At 38.1% G+C, this 16,676-nt stretch overlaps 6 protein-coding genes across 8 annotated transcripts in view; 4 read left to right on the top strand and 2 right to left on the bottom strand.

Annotated features, from left to right (window-relative positions):
• Positions 1 to 235: 235 nt before the first annotated feature.
• LOC104823829 (armadillo repeat-containing protein 7) lies at positions 236 to 2,520 on the bottom strand. Of its 2 annotated transcripts, none has more exons than XM_010555574.2 (7): positions 2,337 to 2,520; positions 2,013 to 2,150; positions 1,733 to 1,769; positions 1,032 to 1,105; positions 830 to 923; positions 641 to 723; positions 236 to 556 (listed from the first exon to the last, which is right to left on the bottom strand). In XM_010555574.2, exons 2-7 carry the CDS (start codon positions 2,082 to 2,084, stop codon positions 374 to 376), a joined length of 543 nt encoding a protein of 180 aa, XP_010553876.1. In that variant the 5' UTR covers positions 2,085 to 2,150; positions 2,337 to 2,520; the 3' UTR covers positions 236 to 373. The 2 variants fall into 2 exon arrangements, with proteins under 2 accessions (XP_010553876.1, XP_010553877.1); XM_010555575.2 differs by having other exon boundaries at positions 2,273 to 2,520.
• Positions 2,521 to 4,999: 2,479 nt separating this feature from the next.
• On the top strand, positions 5,000 to 5,709 carry LOC104823830 (40S ribosomal protein S16-1-like). Its single transcript, XM_010555576.2, has one exon. It carries the CDS (start codon positions 5,099 to 5,101, stop codon positions 5,537 to 5,539), a length of 441 nt encoding a protein of 146 aa, XP_010553878.1. The 5' UTR covers positions 5,000 to 5,098; the 3' UTR covers positions 5,540 to 5,709.
• Positions 5,710 to 7,562: 1,853 nt separating this feature from the next.
• Positions 7,563 to 8,465, top strand: LOC104823831. The gene has a single exon (XM_010555577.2). It carries the CDS (start codon positions 7,639 to 7,641, stop codon positions 8,203 to 8,205), a length of 567 nt encoding a protein of 188 aa, XP_010553879.1. The 5' UTR covers positions 7,563 to 7,638; the 3' UTR covers positions 8,206 to 8,465.
• Positions 8,466 to 9,527: 1,062 nt separating this feature from the next.
• LOC104823832 lies at positions 9,528 to 10,205 on the bottom strand. Its single transcript, XM_010555578.2, has 2 exons — positions 9,855 to 10,205; positions 9,528 to 9,768 (listed from the first exon to the last, which is right to left on the bottom strand). The coding sequence occupies exons 1-2, from the start codon at positions 10,084 to 10,086 to the stop codon at positions 9,560 to 9,562; spliced, it is 441 nt and encodes a 146-aa protein (XP_010553880.1). The 5' UTR covers positions 10,087 to 10,205; the 3' UTR covers positions 9,528 to 9,559.
• A 2,958-nt stretch (positions 10,206 to 13,163) lies between these two features.
• On the top strand, positions 13,164 to 15,298 carry LOC104823835 (polygalacturonase-like). The gene is made up of 4 exons (XM_010555581.1): positions 13,164 to 13,728; positions 13,859 to 14,148; positions 14,269 to 14,497; positions 15,076 to 15,298. The coding sequence occupies exons 1-4, from the start codon at positions 13,264 to 13,266 to the stop codon at positions 15,292 to 15,294; spliced, it is 1,203 nt and encodes a 400-aa protein (XP_010553883.1). The 5' UTR covers positions 13,164 to 13,263; the 3' UTR covers positions 15,295 to 15,298.
• Positions 15,299 to 16,037: 739 nt separating this feature from the next.
• The window catches only part of LOC104823834 (enoyl-CoA delta isomerase 1, peroxisomal-like), a 1,108-nt gene continuing 469 nt past the window's right edge, over positions 16,038 to 16,676 (top strand). The window contains exon 1 of one of the 2 annotated variants that reach the window (XM_010555580.2): positions 16,038 to 16,659. In XM_010555580.2, the coding sequence (XP_010553882.1) occupies positions 16,115 to 16,659 (545 nt within the window). In that variant the 5' untranslated portion in view covers positions 16,038 to 16,114. The other variant, XM_010555579.2, reaches the window with a different exon arrangement.

Consider the following 16,676-nt stretch of genomic DNA (forward strand, 5'->3'; position numbering starts at 1 on the left):
ATGATTTAGACAATGGAATTCAAAAGGTCAAGATCTAAGATGTACGTACGAAGAATGAGATTCACCTATTCGATCTTCTAAAAATATGTTGATTTATTTACTATTTAGTATTCTAAAAGATTATATATATATATATATATATATTGAAATTTGTTAAATGGTTCATTTAGTTTAATAGGATTTTCCGAAAAAGAAAAGAAACATATTTCTCATTATCAACCATCATAAGCATGACTATTCATCGACTGCATTCTACTAAGTACTAACCACTCATTCAGAATCCAATCGATACATAAAACTATAGTATAAGAGTATATCCAGAATCAGATCGATACATAAAACTAGCGTACAAAACTATATATACGGAAATATGTCATGTAGTTGCATGATGGACAACATGCTTGTCAAGAAATGCCTTGGCCAAATTACTGAAGCTTACACTAACAGACGCTGCGTCTGCATATCTCTTTATCAGCTCTACCACTTCTGGCTTCAGAATCTCCTCTCTTGTTGATGCATTACACAGATAATACAGAGCCCCGAATGCGTAATTCACCTAGAAAATATCAGGTTTTCGCTTAAACTCACGGGGAGAAAGACGAAAACATCGATACTAGAAGAGTAAAAACCGTGCCCTTACAGTGTTCCGAACCGGGCTGGATAAGCATTTGATGATCAGAGGAATCCCACCGGCCTCGGTCACAATAGCAGCACTCTTTGGATCTGCAGAGGAGGAATCAGAAAGCAACCCAAGCAAGAATCCAAGGATAAATCAATAATGGAAAATGGGTTGACAGCAGAATATAGGGTTTCACAAATCGAGGCTCACCGGCAGAGGCATTGCATATACCCCCGACCCCGAATTCCACGAGCTTCTCGTTTGGTTCTGTTATACAGTCTATGAACAGTTCCAAGACATTTAGCTGCTTACAAGTACACAGAGAGAAGTCGTTGAGAAGAGAAATAATGGAGGATATCTGAGTTATCCATGGCAGAAGAACAAAAAATCGGCAGACACTGGGGCTCTCTACCTGATGTAAGAAAGTGTAGTTGTAAGGGTCATATGCGAAATTTGCCAAATTTGCAACAATCTTTTCCTTAGCTTCTGCAGGATCAAACCAGTAATCATAACGGATAAATGATGAACAATTCGTGGAAAATACATGTTATTCTACTACAGTCAAGCAAACATTGAAGAGGAGTAGGACAAAAACATATCAACAATTTTGCAGGCCGAGTGATGAACGCAGAGATATTTATCAAGCAGAAGACAACTTAGATAAGTTTTACTTTTCGTGAACTAGAGAACCCAAGATCTAAGATAAGAATATGCTACTCATCACTAAGTTTCATGGGCATGGATCATAAACCTAGACATCGAACCATTGGAAACTGCCGATATAATAGGATCATTCATATACACCATTTTCCCCGCCAACAATTCCATCCAGAGACCACACACTCCTTCAAACGATACCAAGAAATAACAATATGAAACTTTACTCAAAAGCATTTCACTCGAGACAACAAGGGAATTCAATTTGATCAGAGGACATGACACCAGAATTCTAGTAACACAAAAGTAACAGTCTTCTGATTTGGTAAGAGATGAAACCGAGAACCCAACTAGCTTCCCCTGAATCCCATAGTTAGATCCCTTTGACACCAATTACTTAAACGTTCAATCAGATCAGATTAACACATGCATAACACAAGATCTATAGCCTCGTACCTTCATCGGTAGCATTCTGAAACTGACTCACCAGTTCCTGCAACAAGTGATGATGTCGAAAAATCAGCTTCAACACCTCAAATTCCCACAACAAACATCTCAGAAACATGATCAAAGCCCATAATTTTTTTCCATGCGTGATTGGGTTTTAATAAAGACTCGATCTTTTCCCCCCAAGCATTACCTTGAAACTCGAAATAACATCCAACGAGCTACCATCATTAATCATTTAGCAAAAACAAGGATGAAAGAGACATCATAAGTGAGCAAGTGCGGTTACCTGAAGGTATTGAAGCCTCGGAGTGCCGTATTTTCCAGTGCGTTCCTCTTGTCTTCGATTATTCGTAAACATTCTCGCTTCACCTATCGAAACCCTAATCGCAGAAGAATTTATTCTTCTGTAATTTCACAATCAAGCCTGAAAATTTTGGAGAAAATTCTGGTTAAATTTCAACAGAAATCGAATCATATGAGTATAGGTCCCCGAAGAATCGGATAGAGTAGCGAGACGACAATTCTCTGGTGAAAAGTGAAACATACGAATCGTTTCCCTCGAAGAGACAAAGCAAAACCTAGCTACTCTCGATAGGCATTGCGTTCTCACCGGAGATAGGCGGTTCCGACGGCGGAAATACGATGATTATGGCGGTGGCGGGAGCAGGAGCAGATGGGTTCAAGAGGAGCAGAGGTGTTTGGAAACACGCTTACCGGTATCCTAGGAAGGTGAAGCGTAAGCGTATCCGAGTTGAGGATATTGGGGTCCGTGGGTCGGATTACACGATCACGCGTTGTCCAATTTCCAGTCGGTCCATCCCTATAATATATAAAACTGTTTCCCTCATCTATTTTAACTAAGATTGGTCATTTTATTTCGCATATACAAAACCGTATCTGATAACACGTGGCCATATCTAAACCGAAACTGATCTAATGATTATAGGTCTAATTTCTTATAAATCAAATTAATCGAATCGACTATAAAAATGACAAAAGAATTTTTCAAATAAATATTTTAATCCAAATAAATAAATGAGTTAGTTCCTCTAACAAAGTCCCACCGAGAATGGGCTCATAACCCAAATATGGGCCCAAAGCAGGCCCATTTAAAAAAAAACCCCTAGTTTTCTTCTAACTTGCTTGGTAGAGCTCCGCGGCTAGCTAGGGTTTCTAAAGGGTAAACAAAGCTTCTTATATAAACCCTAATCGGTCTCGTCTTGGTCGTCTTCTCTCATACTCTGTTCTTGTTGTTGTTTGAGTTTTTTTTAGATTCTTTTATAAACCCTAATCGGTCTCATTTTCGATTTTAATAAAACCCTAGTTTTTATTAGATGCAAATACGTAATATATATATATATATATGTATGTGTGTATGTTTTGTTGGAATTGTAATGAAGGCGGTGGAAGTGAGGACTATTTCCCCAAATGATCGAAGCTGAATAAACCGAGCGATCTCTTTCAGAGATTTCCAAGCCAGGAATCTGATCCACCGCCTTCTAACTTTTTATTACTCTTTTTTTTTTTTTTAAATTTCTTCGTTTTTTTTATAAAAAAAAAATTCTTCGTTTTATTAGTTGCCAGGAAGGAATGTTTTTTTGAATTTCTCTCTGTTTTTTTCACGATTCTTCAATTTTATTATGTTTTTTTTTCATTTCAATTGTATAAGGATTTTGTGTAAAACATTACATGTATTTTGTTGATGATTTTATTTAGTATTATGATTTGAATTTAATTTTTTTATATGATATTATAATAAAAAAATATAATAGCATCACCTGATTATAAAATTTTTAGATTTAAAATAATTATTTTTTAATATTTTTATGAGAAATTAATCAGTGTCAACCGTCGACAAATATTTTGAAAACGCTGTCGTTATATCCGTAATTGCAGCGGTAGGGCCTTAACTTAAGAAACATAGTGTTTTTTGAGTAATTAAATATATAATTGTGTGCGAGAACACGTGTTACTGGAATCAAATTTAGTAACAAAGAGGCATCGTGATAGATATTAATTGCGATGAAATGGCTTTAAGAATATCAAGTTTGAACCCAAATTGCCCTGAAAAGTATTTCATACAAACAAATAATTTAGAATATAAAGCTTACCTGGGAATGCGATTCGAGTCTTGTTTGGATTCGACTTTGATACAAAAATTAAATAAGTTTTTTTATAAAAAAAAATTGAGAATGAAAATCAACTCGAATCAGCACAGTGCTTAATGCCTACCCTCTACCAAAAAAAATAACTCGATTAGACTAATTATAGATATATATATATAAATATAATTTTTCTAAATGAACTAAATTGAATCCAAATAAAAACTTAAATATTGAGGTAGAAGCTATGATGGTATTGGTAGGGTATTCTCGGGAGCCCTAAGACATTGGACAGGTTATTGTTACTGAAGGTCGTGAATTTAGAATTTTTGATGAAATCGATCGTGTATTATATATTATTCTTTTGTGATTTTATTAAAGTATGGAACTTATGTATGCGTCTCGTATAGATTCTGATGTATTCATGACCCTGATATTAGAGATATTATTTTAAAATTTCGTATAATTTAATAGAATTGTAAATAAATAGAAAATTAAAATTATTTAAGAGTGTGGTTAGGATATTATCTTTATAAGAATTTTCAAATTCGAACAACAATGGATTGGAGAGGTAATATACAATTTAATTATAATAAAATTATCTTTGATGTAATAATCATATAATTGGGATAAAGGTCCCGTAAATCAATTTGAATACAACAACAACATCGTCTCATTCACAATTTCATTTGGGATCGGTTGAATGAATCTTTTTTATTCACTTATTTCGATTCCGGATTAACTATAGGAAGAGGATAAACCATAATGATTTACTAATTCTCCGAAATCTATATTCACCTTTTGAATTTAGTAACGCGCAATAACTCAACGATGACGATATTTTGGTGCCAAAAAGCAGACCATATAATAATTAACATTGTACTATTATTTCCGTTTGATGATTGGACCGTGGACAGAATTTGATATTTTTTTTTCAGTTTTATTACAATGAGTTTATCCCACCGTTATTTTTGGATTCGATTATTATTAAAAAAAATAATCCCTTTTGTCAATATTTTAAATCAATTTGATATTTATTTTTTTAAAAATTGTATTCAATAGTTATTTAATTTGCTCATATAACTGGGATTTATAAAAATACATAATTGGGCTCGCAAAAACATAATGATAATGTAATGTAGTACACACAATACTTTGAGCCCAACAAGTTCACCGCTTTCCCCTCTTTTATTCTCTGTTTCAGTTCTAGGGTTTTACCGTTTCTATCTCGCTTTGGCTCTCCCTACAGAAGAAACACCAAACCCTAACCATGGCTGCGCAACCAGCGGTGGAATCCGTCCAATGCTTCGGCCGGAAGAAGACGGCTGTAGCGGTTACGTACTGCAAGCGAGGTTCCGGACTGATCAAGATCAATGGGTGTCCAATTGAGCTTATCCAACCTGAGATTCTCCGTTTCAAGGTCTTCGAGCCAATCCTCCTCCTCGGAAGGCACCGTTTCGCCGGTGTCGACATGAGGATCCGCGTCAAAGGTGGTGGTCACACCTCTCAGATATACGCGATCCGACAGAGCATAGCGAAGGCTCTTGTCGCGTTCTACCAGAAGTATGTGGATGAACAATCGAAGAAGGAGATCAAGGACATCCTCGTGAGGTACGATAGGACATTGCTTGTTGCTGATCCTAGGCGGTGTGAACCCAAGAAGTTCGGTGGTCGTGGTGCTCGTGCCAGATTCCAGAAGAGTTACCGTTGAAAAAAAGGTTCTGTGGATTTTTTTTGGATACTTGCGAACTTATACTCTATATGCTTATCAGTATGTTTTGAGATTTTGATTTTGTCAATTTAAAGTTCGAGACTTTGATGGTTGATTTCGGTTATTGTCAAGACTTCTTGTTTATCTATAATCGTAGTTTGAATTTCGAATTTGTGGTTCCATAGATGACTATGCTTTTCAACTGTTGAAGTTTTTTGAGTTCCTTCAAAACTAATTTGTGCAATTTCTCGCCTTTTGGGATTTGAGCATTGGATGTCATGTCTTTGTGGTTAGATGTTAGATGCTCCAAGTGTATGACACAATGGGTTGTGTTGGGTGCATTTGTCACCCCATAGATTAGCTATGGGAGTAAAAGATTTGAACCCTCTGTGTCAAGTGAGATTTGGGAAGCTTGTGTGTTTTCTGTTTCAAGATTAAATTTTGATTCTTGGGGTTGTAGCTGTTGATTCCGATGGCATTTTTGGTGACTTCCATTGCAAATTCAATAGCTTTTTGTGTATATATGTCTGTAGGCGTATCCTTATAGTTCTATGTCCATTACTCTCGTGGGACGGAATCTTCTACGTTAACTAGTGAGAAATAAGTCTAATGTCTTGACCTTGTAAAGTAGGGGTTTTTGTATATTTCCTTTCATCATGGTTCTTTCTGTTATGTTGTAACTTGTTAGTGTTTATAACTTAAGATGCTCATAAGCTTATGACTGACTAATGTGGACTTGGGCAATGAAGGTTTACTGTCTCCATAAATTAGCTTAGTAGGAAAGATGAGATTGTGCGTGAAATCGGATTGTAGGAGTTTTTTTGTATTTCGTGTTGCAAGATGAAATCTGGAGTTACATCCCGAGATGGTATAATGAGTTTTGTCATTTGCTTTCAGTGGAACCAGTTACAATGTTTGAGTAAATTTGCTTGCTTAGTTTGATTTGATGATCCTGTTGTTTCGTGGTATTTTATTCAGTAGTGTGAATGATACACACCATTCTTCGATGGTTCGAGTTCTTGCTTTACCCATCTTTTTCTTCATTCGTTAAGGCTTTTCTATTCATTTCCCCATCGATCCGATCGGCATGACAATTTGTCTTCAATCTGGTTTTGTTCACGGTTCAGACATAACTTAGGCTGCATGTAAGAAAGCCAGTCGAACTTCTACATCACCTTTGTTTTGCAGATAATCGACGAGCATTATATAACATATGAAATCTAGAAGGAGATGACTAAGCAAAAGATGAAGTCGTTATGTTTTTCCCTGTTTTTGGACATATTGTGTAGTAGAGAACATCAGCATAAGAACAGACGTGAAACCTAACGGTTCGCGAATCGGGTGTCTGAAAATCGGATTTTTATCAATCGATAGGATGCATATGGGTCTGACTGATAATGACAATGATATGGCTTTTGGGTTCGGATGTCGACCGACGATTACCTGTATGTGCGGGTACTTGGCTTGCCTACGTCACTCCGAGACTTCGTTGCATTACCTCATTTCACGTTTGATTAGGGTTCGAGTTGGGGTTGGTGCTTGTAGCCTTTTACCGCCCAACTTTCTGAGTTTTCGATGCCTCGTCTTCGACACTTGGTGCTCCTCATCTCATTCTCTCGATGACCGGCTATATACCGGGAATTGGATATCTCGTTATATGCTCAACCCTAACGAAGTAGCCACGGCTGTGTTGAATGCATTGCCTTCGTTTGTCGAGCTTCCTCCATATGGAAATGGTGAGGCTTCCAACTTCCAATGCATATGTCAATGGCGAAATAGCTTTCGATGTAGACGAGAATGGCCATCGCCATTGGGAGAGGAAATGAAGCGTAGTATGAGGCAGTGTTTAGGCTCCGAGCATGAAATATTTAATATCCTTCTATACGTTTGATCAACTAAAAATTTCACAAATAGGCTGTATGTGTAAATAAATAAAGTTATGGGGTTTATTTTGATTAAAAGAAGAAAATGAGGGACTTCATCATGAATATGATAAAGGTACTGAAATGCAATCTTCCTCTCCACCGAAACTTCCGGTAGGTGGTTTGTTTTGTTTGTTCGTCGAATCAGAAGAAGAAAAAGAAGAACAAGGTTCATTAATGGCTTCCTCCTCCTTCCTCCGCCTCGCGATCGTCGTAGGGTTTCTGGCGATCTCCACCGCCGCAGCACGGCCGTGCAAGACCTTCCTCATCTCCTCCTACTCCGTCTCCATAACCCCAGAAAACCCTAGCCCTAATTTCGACGGTGAACCAAATTTCTCCTCCACCCGATTCGTCACCGTCTTCACCATCCGACGATTCACTTCCCACCACTTCCGTCCCTACCTCTTCCACCGCCGCCACGACGGCGGAGGCTTCCTCCCCTCCGCCATCGTACGGTCGTCGGAGGCGTCTCGCCCCCAATTCTCCTCCTCTTTCATCCCCAAGAACACCCTCAGAGATCGCACCAGGGATATCCTCAGCATCTTCGTCGCTCTCCTCTTCGGCGTCGGCTGCGGCGCTCTCACCGGCGCGACCATGTACCTCGTATGGGCTCTCGTGGCGAACAGCCATGGCTACAACTTCGAGGACGAAGATTACGAGACCGATGGTTACGATGATTCGACCCCTAAGAAGATGGGTTACGTCAAGATCCCTGGCCCTGCTCCTGTGAAGGAGGCTGCTTGAATGAGGTGATCTTACCCCCAGTGGAAACAGTACAAAACCCTTAATTCCTTCTGTGTGTTGGGTTTCTCCATATCCTGTGATTGTTCTATTTGCTTTTACGTTTTCCACTTTGTATGTTGCGACGTAATAGTAACTCTGTCTCCCTTATGGATTTCTCTGATTCAAATACACTGAAAAATTTGTGCTTTATGAATTGCGACGGGTTTATCATATTGCTGTGTAAGCACATGTTCTCTTTGTATGTACTGACGCATTTGGTATGGTGATGGATGGTTCACAAAGATTTACCGATGATCTTTTCATCCGTTTGATGCCCGATGGTGTGCATCAACGAGGTTAGATCTTTTTCCCTCATTTGAGAATTTCTTTTACCAATTGTGTTATCGAATCGTTAAGGTCACGAGTATATGTCATGTCTCCTTTGCATCTGGGGATGCAGTTGAATCTTTCTGGTGATCCCTTGGTATCCTTGACAAGGTTTCTCGAACTTAAGCCTTGGTATAGTGAAATCACTGGTAGGGCTGGGAGTGGGTACCCAAACCTGCGGACCCATGGGTATCTGCCCCACGAGTACCCAGAATTCGGGAACTTGAGCTGCTAGCGAGAACCTGAGCTGCAGATTTCTTTTGAATGGTCACCCGTTCCCATGAGGGTGCGTGAGGTCACGAGTGTAGTAAAGATCTGATGGGGCGAGATGTCAGAGCGAGAGGTCGGTGGTCGGATGGGTCGATTCAGAGGTGAGGTAGGCGGCCAGGGAAATTAGGGTTTCAGAGACCGAGTCTTCAAACAGAAAAATGTGTTTTAAAATTAGGTCTTTTAAGAGAGATGGCTCACCGATGCTAGTCTCGGTGGCGCCAACCGATCTCCGACTCTCTGCCCTTGCATCCGAATCCGACATCACGAAATCATGATGATCTCATGGTGGCACATTCCTTTTCTTCCATGTCTGATCCACCAGAAGTGTTGTCGGGGAACTGGACGAAGAAGAGCTTGATGATGCGAATCATCGCCGTATATCTGTGAGTATCTCTCGCAGATATTGAAAACAACGAAAGTGCCACCAAGGAAAATAAGGGATGTTAGGTCCGTGTATCCCAATCCGACACTTCCTCAATCTGTGTCGTCCTCTGTCTCGACGAGACCAGTTCTGGGTTTCAGGTTTCAAGTATGGATGGAGAAGATCTGACGGGGCGAGACTGTCAAGGCCAAAGAACCTCTCCCGAGTAACGGGATCAAGACCGAGTTTTAGATGAGCACAATTACGAGAAAGAATAGGTTTTGTCTGTACATCATTGCTACTTAATGTCTCGGAAAACATTAGGTATCTCTAAATCCGACATTACCATCTTCTTAATTAGCACAAGGATGATTTCACATCTCTGATCTTCTCAAGGCATAACTGAGCCTTTTCAAGAACCATATCAACTCTGTCTTTGCTCTCTGCCATTGTTCTTTGTGCCCTTTTGTCCTTCTTCTTACTGCCCAAGGATGAGACTTGATCTCCACTTTTGTCCATTCTCTTTCTTTTCTTCTTGCTCTTCTTTTTCTTACAATTTGATGATGCTGCTCGGACCAAATACATCAGGTTAATTGGATTAAACCCTATAAAATTTTACAAAATGAGACCTTGAGTCTATATATATATATACCTTGAGTGAGGACCACGTCGCCGGAGATGGGCGGCGGCGCGTGGTTTTCACGGAGGAGGAAGATGAAAGACTCGAGCTCAGATTTCAGATACTGGAACCGGTTTGGGTGTTGGGTTTGCAGAATCTCTAGTTCCTCCTCTGCCCTCTCCATCAGCTCCCATGATGATGACGTCATCCAACCCCCCATCTTCGATTCTTCACTCGCTGCTAGCAACATTACACAAATACACATATATATATATATATATACACGCAGATATAGTTGTGTTGTACACGGGGATAGATATAGGAGTGGGTGTTTTTTGTCTTGTTTATGGAGGCACGTACGGATGGGACAGCGCCTGCGGTCTGCAGAAGACACGGAGGGGTTATTTCCATCGTGTTGATTTGTCTTCTTTTGCTTTTCATTTTTCTCGGTCTTGGTGGAAGACCAAAGGTCGTGCGTGCGTTCTTTTTAAAAAAAATATATATATGTTGCACAGTAGTTGATATATATATATATATATATATATATATATATATTATACATACCATATATATATCCATATTATAAAAATTTGTATTTATCTATATATGGGCAATTATTGAAGTTTATAATCATAATTGAAGCTATAAACTATAGGTATGGTGACCATTTCGGTTATTAATCGAATAATCGAACGGAATCAAATCGAATAAAACATACCATACTCGAATTGAATTCGACATCAAAACTAAACGGTTATGATTTTTTTAAACCCGAAAAAATCGAACCAAACCGAATAAAAAAATGAAAAAATCGATAATTTCTTTAAGACTTTTTTATTAAATCGATTTTTTCATTAAAATCGAACCGAATCGAATCGACATTTATATAAAAACCGAATGATTATAGTTTTCTATAACTGAAATAATCGGACTTGAATATAATCGAATCGAAACTTGAAATAGTCACCCTAGCTATATGTATTGGATGCGGTAGATATAAATCGAAACGATATGAGCTGATATTAAATAATATCTTTAATTTTAAAAATATCAGAAATCGAATATAAAAAATAATAACAAAAATCAGTTTTTAAAATAGAATATTTTTCAAGAAAATTTATTGTACAAAAATTAAATGGATATAATTTTTTTACATCGAAATAATTCAATCCAAATAAACTAATAACCAAAACTGAAACGTCCATTTCTAATTTGTTTTAGTTTAGAAAATGAAATTATAAATGATAAAGATGAGATTCGATTAAAAACTTTCTAAAAGTGAGGATTTTTTTTTGGCTAAAAAACATGTTTACTAGTTTTTTAAAGACGCCTTTTTAGGGAAAAGTAAAGAAATCAATAAAGATTGAAATGAAATGAAGGGGAAAAAACGAATCAAAGAAATACAAAACGCCACGTGAGAAAGTTTTGCTCTTATATACATTTATATACATGTTGAAATATATAATTTTTTTTTTATAACAGAGGACCCCTAAATACTACTTTTCGAGCGCGCTGACTAGGTAAAATTCCCCCCCCCCGGGAGTTGAAATATATAATCTTTTGTTGTGTTATCAAAACAAAGAACAATTCCATTAAATACAAATCTATAAGAAACAATAACAATAATAATAATAATAATAATAATAATAATAATAACAAACTCTTTTATAGATATACAAAAGAAGATATATAATCCAAATCCAAGATAATATCTCCAAGAAACGGACGCAGTGATTATCAGAATGAGATCAGATTAAACCTTCGTGATATCATCAATAACACGAAATACATCTATACGTGAAATGCCGCATAGGATTTGTAGAGATCAATAAGAGTAATTTTATCAACCTAGATCTGGCTGTGGAACTATACGAAGTTTTTTTTATTATATGTAATTTGAGAGAGTATATATATAATATAGCGTTAAAAATGCACTTTTTTTGTATGGTTAAAATATATAATCTAAAAACGATGTTGTAACAAAAGAGAACTCAAGAAAGGGAAAAAAAATAACTTGTAATCATTCATGTTGTTTATTTTAATCGTGATTTGTACGGATACTTAAAGTAGATAATTATGTCTTTATTAGCATCTTAAGATATCAAAAGTTGGTATCAAAATAAAGAACCTAAAGAATATATATATATATATATATATATATATATGAAAAAAAAAGCATTGAAACATTGAAGGGTAAGTCTTACATATCTTACTAATCATTTGATTAAAACATCATAAATTTAACGTTATAATCGATAAAATCAAAATGTGACCATACTATATTTCGGTCATATTGGTCACATGGTCACAAGGGTATGTCTTGAAGTAGAAATAGTCTTGAGAACAATTTAAGGTTCTATGAGCATTCCAATAAAACTGATGGAGAAAATCATTACTTTTCTAGGAGAACTATGCAACAGTTTCTTGACCAACGTTGTTGTCTGATAAAGCAAAGTTATTTCAGTACACAATTGTGATTGCATATGTAATGCGTATAGTCAAAACATATATAGTTTATCGTAAAGTACGGCTCAAGCAAAGAACCAAAACTGACCAAGTATTTAATAAAATAAATGGAAAATCTCAATTAAAAGACCGCCACCTTAAAACAAAAAATACGCTTTGATTTGACATAATCACACATCAATTATACTCAATTTCCAGGTGAAACTATATATAATCAATTTTATATGACCATTAATTAGCGGAGAAATCGACGTAGTCAAATGTAAACATGATATGACATCCACTTTTTACCATTTCATCGTCATGTAATTATACAATTGACACATGATTTACCATTAATCCGAGGATTAGTTCTTGGCTATGCCAATCTACTATGGTTTTAAAAGTTAACAGTTATATTTGAATTTTTTTTTTTACGGTTGGTTGGCGTATTATTAAGCGAAAATTATATATTAGTCTCGGATAAATTAACGAGTTTGAATAATAAATTCGTTCACATTAGGGTTTCAGAAAAAAATATATATTAAATCTTGGTTATATTCTTTCTTATAGTGGAAACAATTCACCAAGGTTAATAATCATTTGTATGAAAAGGATCAAAGATCGGAGTATCGCTTCATAAATACTCGACGCATGTTTGAAGGATTGTTTTTTTTCCAACGTTACGTACGGAGGCTCGAAGGTTACTTGGGATACAAGAAATTAGTTTGAATAAAATGCCTTAGAATTCCAAAGGCGTCGCAGCTTCCTTCATACTTCAGTTTCTTAAGCCCCAAGAAAGCCCCACCTCGCTTTTTATCCAAAACATCGTATATATCTACGTATATATATATGCATACACACACACATGCACAAAGACACGTACAATATCTCGATCTGATGTTACATTAACTCTCTTCAAACCCATCGACAAAAATCACGCAAAATTCAGAAACCAGACATTCTTCCTTCGATTAGATTGTCTTATTACACAGAAATGGCATTGTCTCTAAGCTTTGTCCGATGCTCTTACACTGCCATCGCAATAGTCACCATTGTTCTGTCACTCTCTGATCAGTTCCATGCAAGAAGAAGTCTCAATGTTCTGAGCTACGGGGCTACACCCAACGGTGCCGTGGACTCCACGCAAGCGTTTTCCTATGCTTGGAAGGCCGCTTGCGAAACAGCGGATTCCACGGTGATTTACGTGCCTAGGGGAAGGTATTTGATCGGGCAGGCCTTGAGATTTGAAGGCGAGAGCTGCGGAAACAGAGATATAACCCTAAGGATTGACGGAACGTTGATTGGTCCACAAGATTATGGGTTGCTTGCGAAACAAGATTACTGGATCAATTTCGTTGGAGTCAATGGAGTTACGATCGTTGGAGGGTCTTTTGACGCGAAGGGGTCATCTTTGTGGAGCTGTAAGGCTAACGGGCATGACTGCCCCGAAGGCGCAACGGTATGTTATTCATGAAAACGAAGAACAAAGAAAACTATAACAAGCCCTAACCAAATCAAATCAGGAATAACATAACGAAACTGAGTTTCTAACATCTACTGAACAAAAACCCTAATATATGTTTGTGCAGACAATAAGATTCGTGGACTCAAACAACGTAAAGATCAAAGGGTTGTTGTCACTGAACAGCCAACTGTTCCACATTGCAATAAACCGATGTCGGAACGTCAAGATCGAAGATGTCCAGATCATAGCACCCGACCAGAGCCCCAACACAGACGGGATTCACATTCAGTTGTCCACGGACGTCGAGATCCGAAATGCTTCCATCAAAACCGGTGACGACTGCATCTCAATCGGCCCCGGAACCAAGAATCTATGGATCGAGCGAGTCACTTGCGGCCCCGGCCACGGGATCAGGTCTCTATATATAGATTGTTTCCGTTGTCATATTCAATCCAAAGCTCTCTTGGTTTATAAGGACATGTATTATGACAAGAAAGCGTGATTATTTTCTGGTTTATTGTTGTTGGGGCGAAGCATTGGGAGCTTGGGAAAGGCGGAAGTGGAACAAGGAGTTCAGAACGTGACGGTGAAGAAGGCGGTGTTCGTACGGACTGATAACGGGTTGAGGATAAAGTCATGGCCCAAAGAAAGCAACGGCTTCGTTCAGAGGGTTCGATTCTTGGGAGCCGTCATGGTCGGCGTCCGTTTCCCTATCCTCATTGACCAGAACTATTGCCCCGGCGACTCTCAATGTCCTCCTCAGGTCCTTCCCCTTCTTCTGCCTCTTTGGAAAAAAAAAAACTTCTTTCTCCCTTAGTACTTGATCGGTTTTAATCTAGCTTTTATTTCAGTTTGGTTAAAGAAAATATAATTGGATTTGATTTGGTTTGACATGAGATCAATAATTGGATATATATTGATCTTGATAACAAAATAAAACCCTATTAGGGGAGTCCCCATCCCGATGGTTGATGACAAACCCATTGAGGTTGTGGGTTCGAAACCCTGGTATGGAAATTACTCTGAACCGGTCAGTTTCGACTGGTTTATCTGCTCTGCGTAGTTTGTCTCTGTTACGTAGGATCAGGAGTTTACTGTCCGCGATACCGATTGTCCGGTCCGAAAGTTGTGGGACGATACAGGGTCCGACCCAAAGGGCCGTCGGGTTCTCATCGTTATAAAAAAAAAATTAAAATAAAATAAAACCCTATTATTGGTTATCCTTTGGTAAACTGTCAGTCCAATCTGAGGATACGTGTGGTTTGCATGCATGATCAATGTGATACGCTGTATCGACTGAACAATATATATATACATATATGTGTCATGTGTGTGTTACAGGAATCGGGAATAAGGATAAATGACGTAATATACGGCGGAATAATGGGGACATCGTCGACGAAGATTGCGATAAAGATGGACTGCAGTGAACAATTCCCATGCACTCGAATTCGCATGCAAAACATCAACCTGACTTATTACGGTGATGCTGCCGTCACTTCCTGCTCCAACGTCGTCGGCTCCCAACTTGGTTTCGTCATTCCCAAAGGTTGTCTATGAGAACCTATACATACATATATATATATATACACACATACAAATATTTGAGACAAAAATAAGAGATGATTTGTATATAATGTGCATACATACATACACTCACACGTGTACGTACATGTACATGTGGTTGATTCTTTGTATATAGTACATTTGCGATGTTAAATCTTGGATTCATCGATCCAATGTAACTATATATACGTATTTGAAGCAATTAATTAATTAAAGGTACGTTTGACCCGTTTATTATTTCCAGTATCATTTCCTTATATACATATGGATCCATATATATGTGTGTGTATTTTATATATTTATACATACATCATTTACAATAAGTCATCCGTACACATGGATTCAGTCAATATATTATATTGGCCAAATTAAATAATGTTTTGGGTGAAACTATTAAGGATTGATACCTGGATAAGATGTGAAAACATATCTATCATATAATATTTTTACTTTATTATCATAAAATTCGAATATCATATCTTACCATTTTTACTGATAATTTTGTTCCAAACTTTAGATACCATCTTTATTTACAAATCCAAATACCATTTACAAATTCTAATTCCAATCCAAATTATTGGAATTTCAACAGGCAATTTAACATCTTCCTGTCATTAACTTCAAGGACTCTTCGTTAAAGAAAATATCCAAAAACTTAGCATTATTTTAAATGTTTAAATGTTTATTTTATAATTATAATTATCTGTAATATTTAGAAGAAAAACACGAAATGCGTTAGATTATCCAAAATAACACGTATTTGAGTTTTAAATGGTCGGACAAATAAAATGATCATGTAGAGAGAGAAAGAGAGATGTGTACGCTAGAGAAGCGTGGTCAACTCTTCATACTGACATTCACCGGCGACGGCGAGCACCGCCTCAGCCCCGCCGTTCTCGACGCCATCCGCTCCGCCGTCCGCCGAGTCCGGTACGATTCATCGTCTTCCGAATCGGTCCTCATCACCACAGCTGAAGGCAAATTCTTCTCCAATGGCTACGACCTCAATCTCGGTAAATCAGATCCCTCTCTTCTCCCCGTCATGGACGCCAAACTTCGATCTGTCGTCGCCGACCTCATCTCCCTCCCGATGCCGACTATCGCCGCCGTCACCGGTCACGCTTCCGCTGCCGGATTCATCCTGGCTATGAGCCACGATTACGTCCTGATGCGTCGCGACAGGGGATTCCTGTACATGAGCGAACTCGACATCGACCTCGTGATCCCGGAGTGGTTCATGGCTCTGATCAGGTTGAAGATCGGGTCTCCGGCGGCGAAGAGGGACGTGGTGTTGACGGCGGAGAAGATGACGGCGACAGCGGCGGTGGAGATGGGAATCGTGGACTCGGCTCACGGATCGGCGGTGGAGACGGTTG

Source organism: Tarenaya hassleriana, unplaced genomic scaffold (assembly GCF_000463585.1).
Source record: "Tarenaya hassleriana unplaced genomic scaffold, ASM46358v1 Cleome4, whole genome shotgun sequence".
NCBI lineage: Eukaryota > Viridiplantae > Streptophyta > Magnoliopsida > Brassicales > Cleomaceae > Tarenaya > Tarenaya hassleriana.

Excerpts from the sequence above, each read along its gene's own strand:
- LOC104823829 (XM_010555574.2), bottom strand. The coding sequence starts at position 2,084 with ATGTTTACGAATAATCGAAGACAAGAGGAACGCACTGGAAAATACGGC. Across the intron at positions 924-1,031 it reads ACTACACTTTCTTACATCAG|CTAAATGTCTTGGAACTGTT; the intron begins GTAGAGAGCCCC and ends ACTTGTAAGCAG. Across the intron at positions 724-829 it reads TATATGCAATGCCTCTGCCG|ATCCAAAGAGTGCTGCTATT; the intron begins GTGAGCCTCGAT and ends CCTCCTCTGCAG.
- LOC104823830 (XM_010555576.2), top strand. The coding sequence starts at position 5,099 with ATGGCTGCGCAACCAGCGGTGGAATCCGTCCAATGCTTCGGCCGGAAG.
- LOC104823831 (XM_010555577.2), top strand. The coding sequence starts at position 7,639 with ATGGCTTCCTCCTCCTTCCTCCGCCTCGCGATCGTCGTAGGGTTTCTG.
- LOC104823832 (XM_010555578.2), bottom strand. The coding sequence starts at position 10,086 with ATGTGTATTTGTGTAATGTTGCTAGCAGCGAGTGAAGAATCGAAGATG. Across the intron at positions 9,769-9,854 it reads CGACGTGGTCCTCACTCAAG|CATCATCAAATTGTAAGAAA; the intron begins GTATATATATAT and ends TGGTCCGAGCAG.
- LOC104823835 (XM_010555581.1), top strand. The coding sequence starts at position 13,264 with ATGGCATTGTCTCTAAGCTTTGTCCGATGCTCTTACACTGCCATCGCA. Across the intron at positions 13,729-13,858 it reads ACTGCCCCGAAGGCGCAACG|ACAATAAGATTCGTGGACTC; the intron begins GTATGTTATTCA and ends ATGTTTGTGCAG. Across the intron at positions 14,149-14,268 it reads GGCCCCGGCCACGGGATCAG|CATTGGGAGCTTGGGAAAGG; the intron begins GTCTCTATATAT and ends GTTGGGGCGAAG.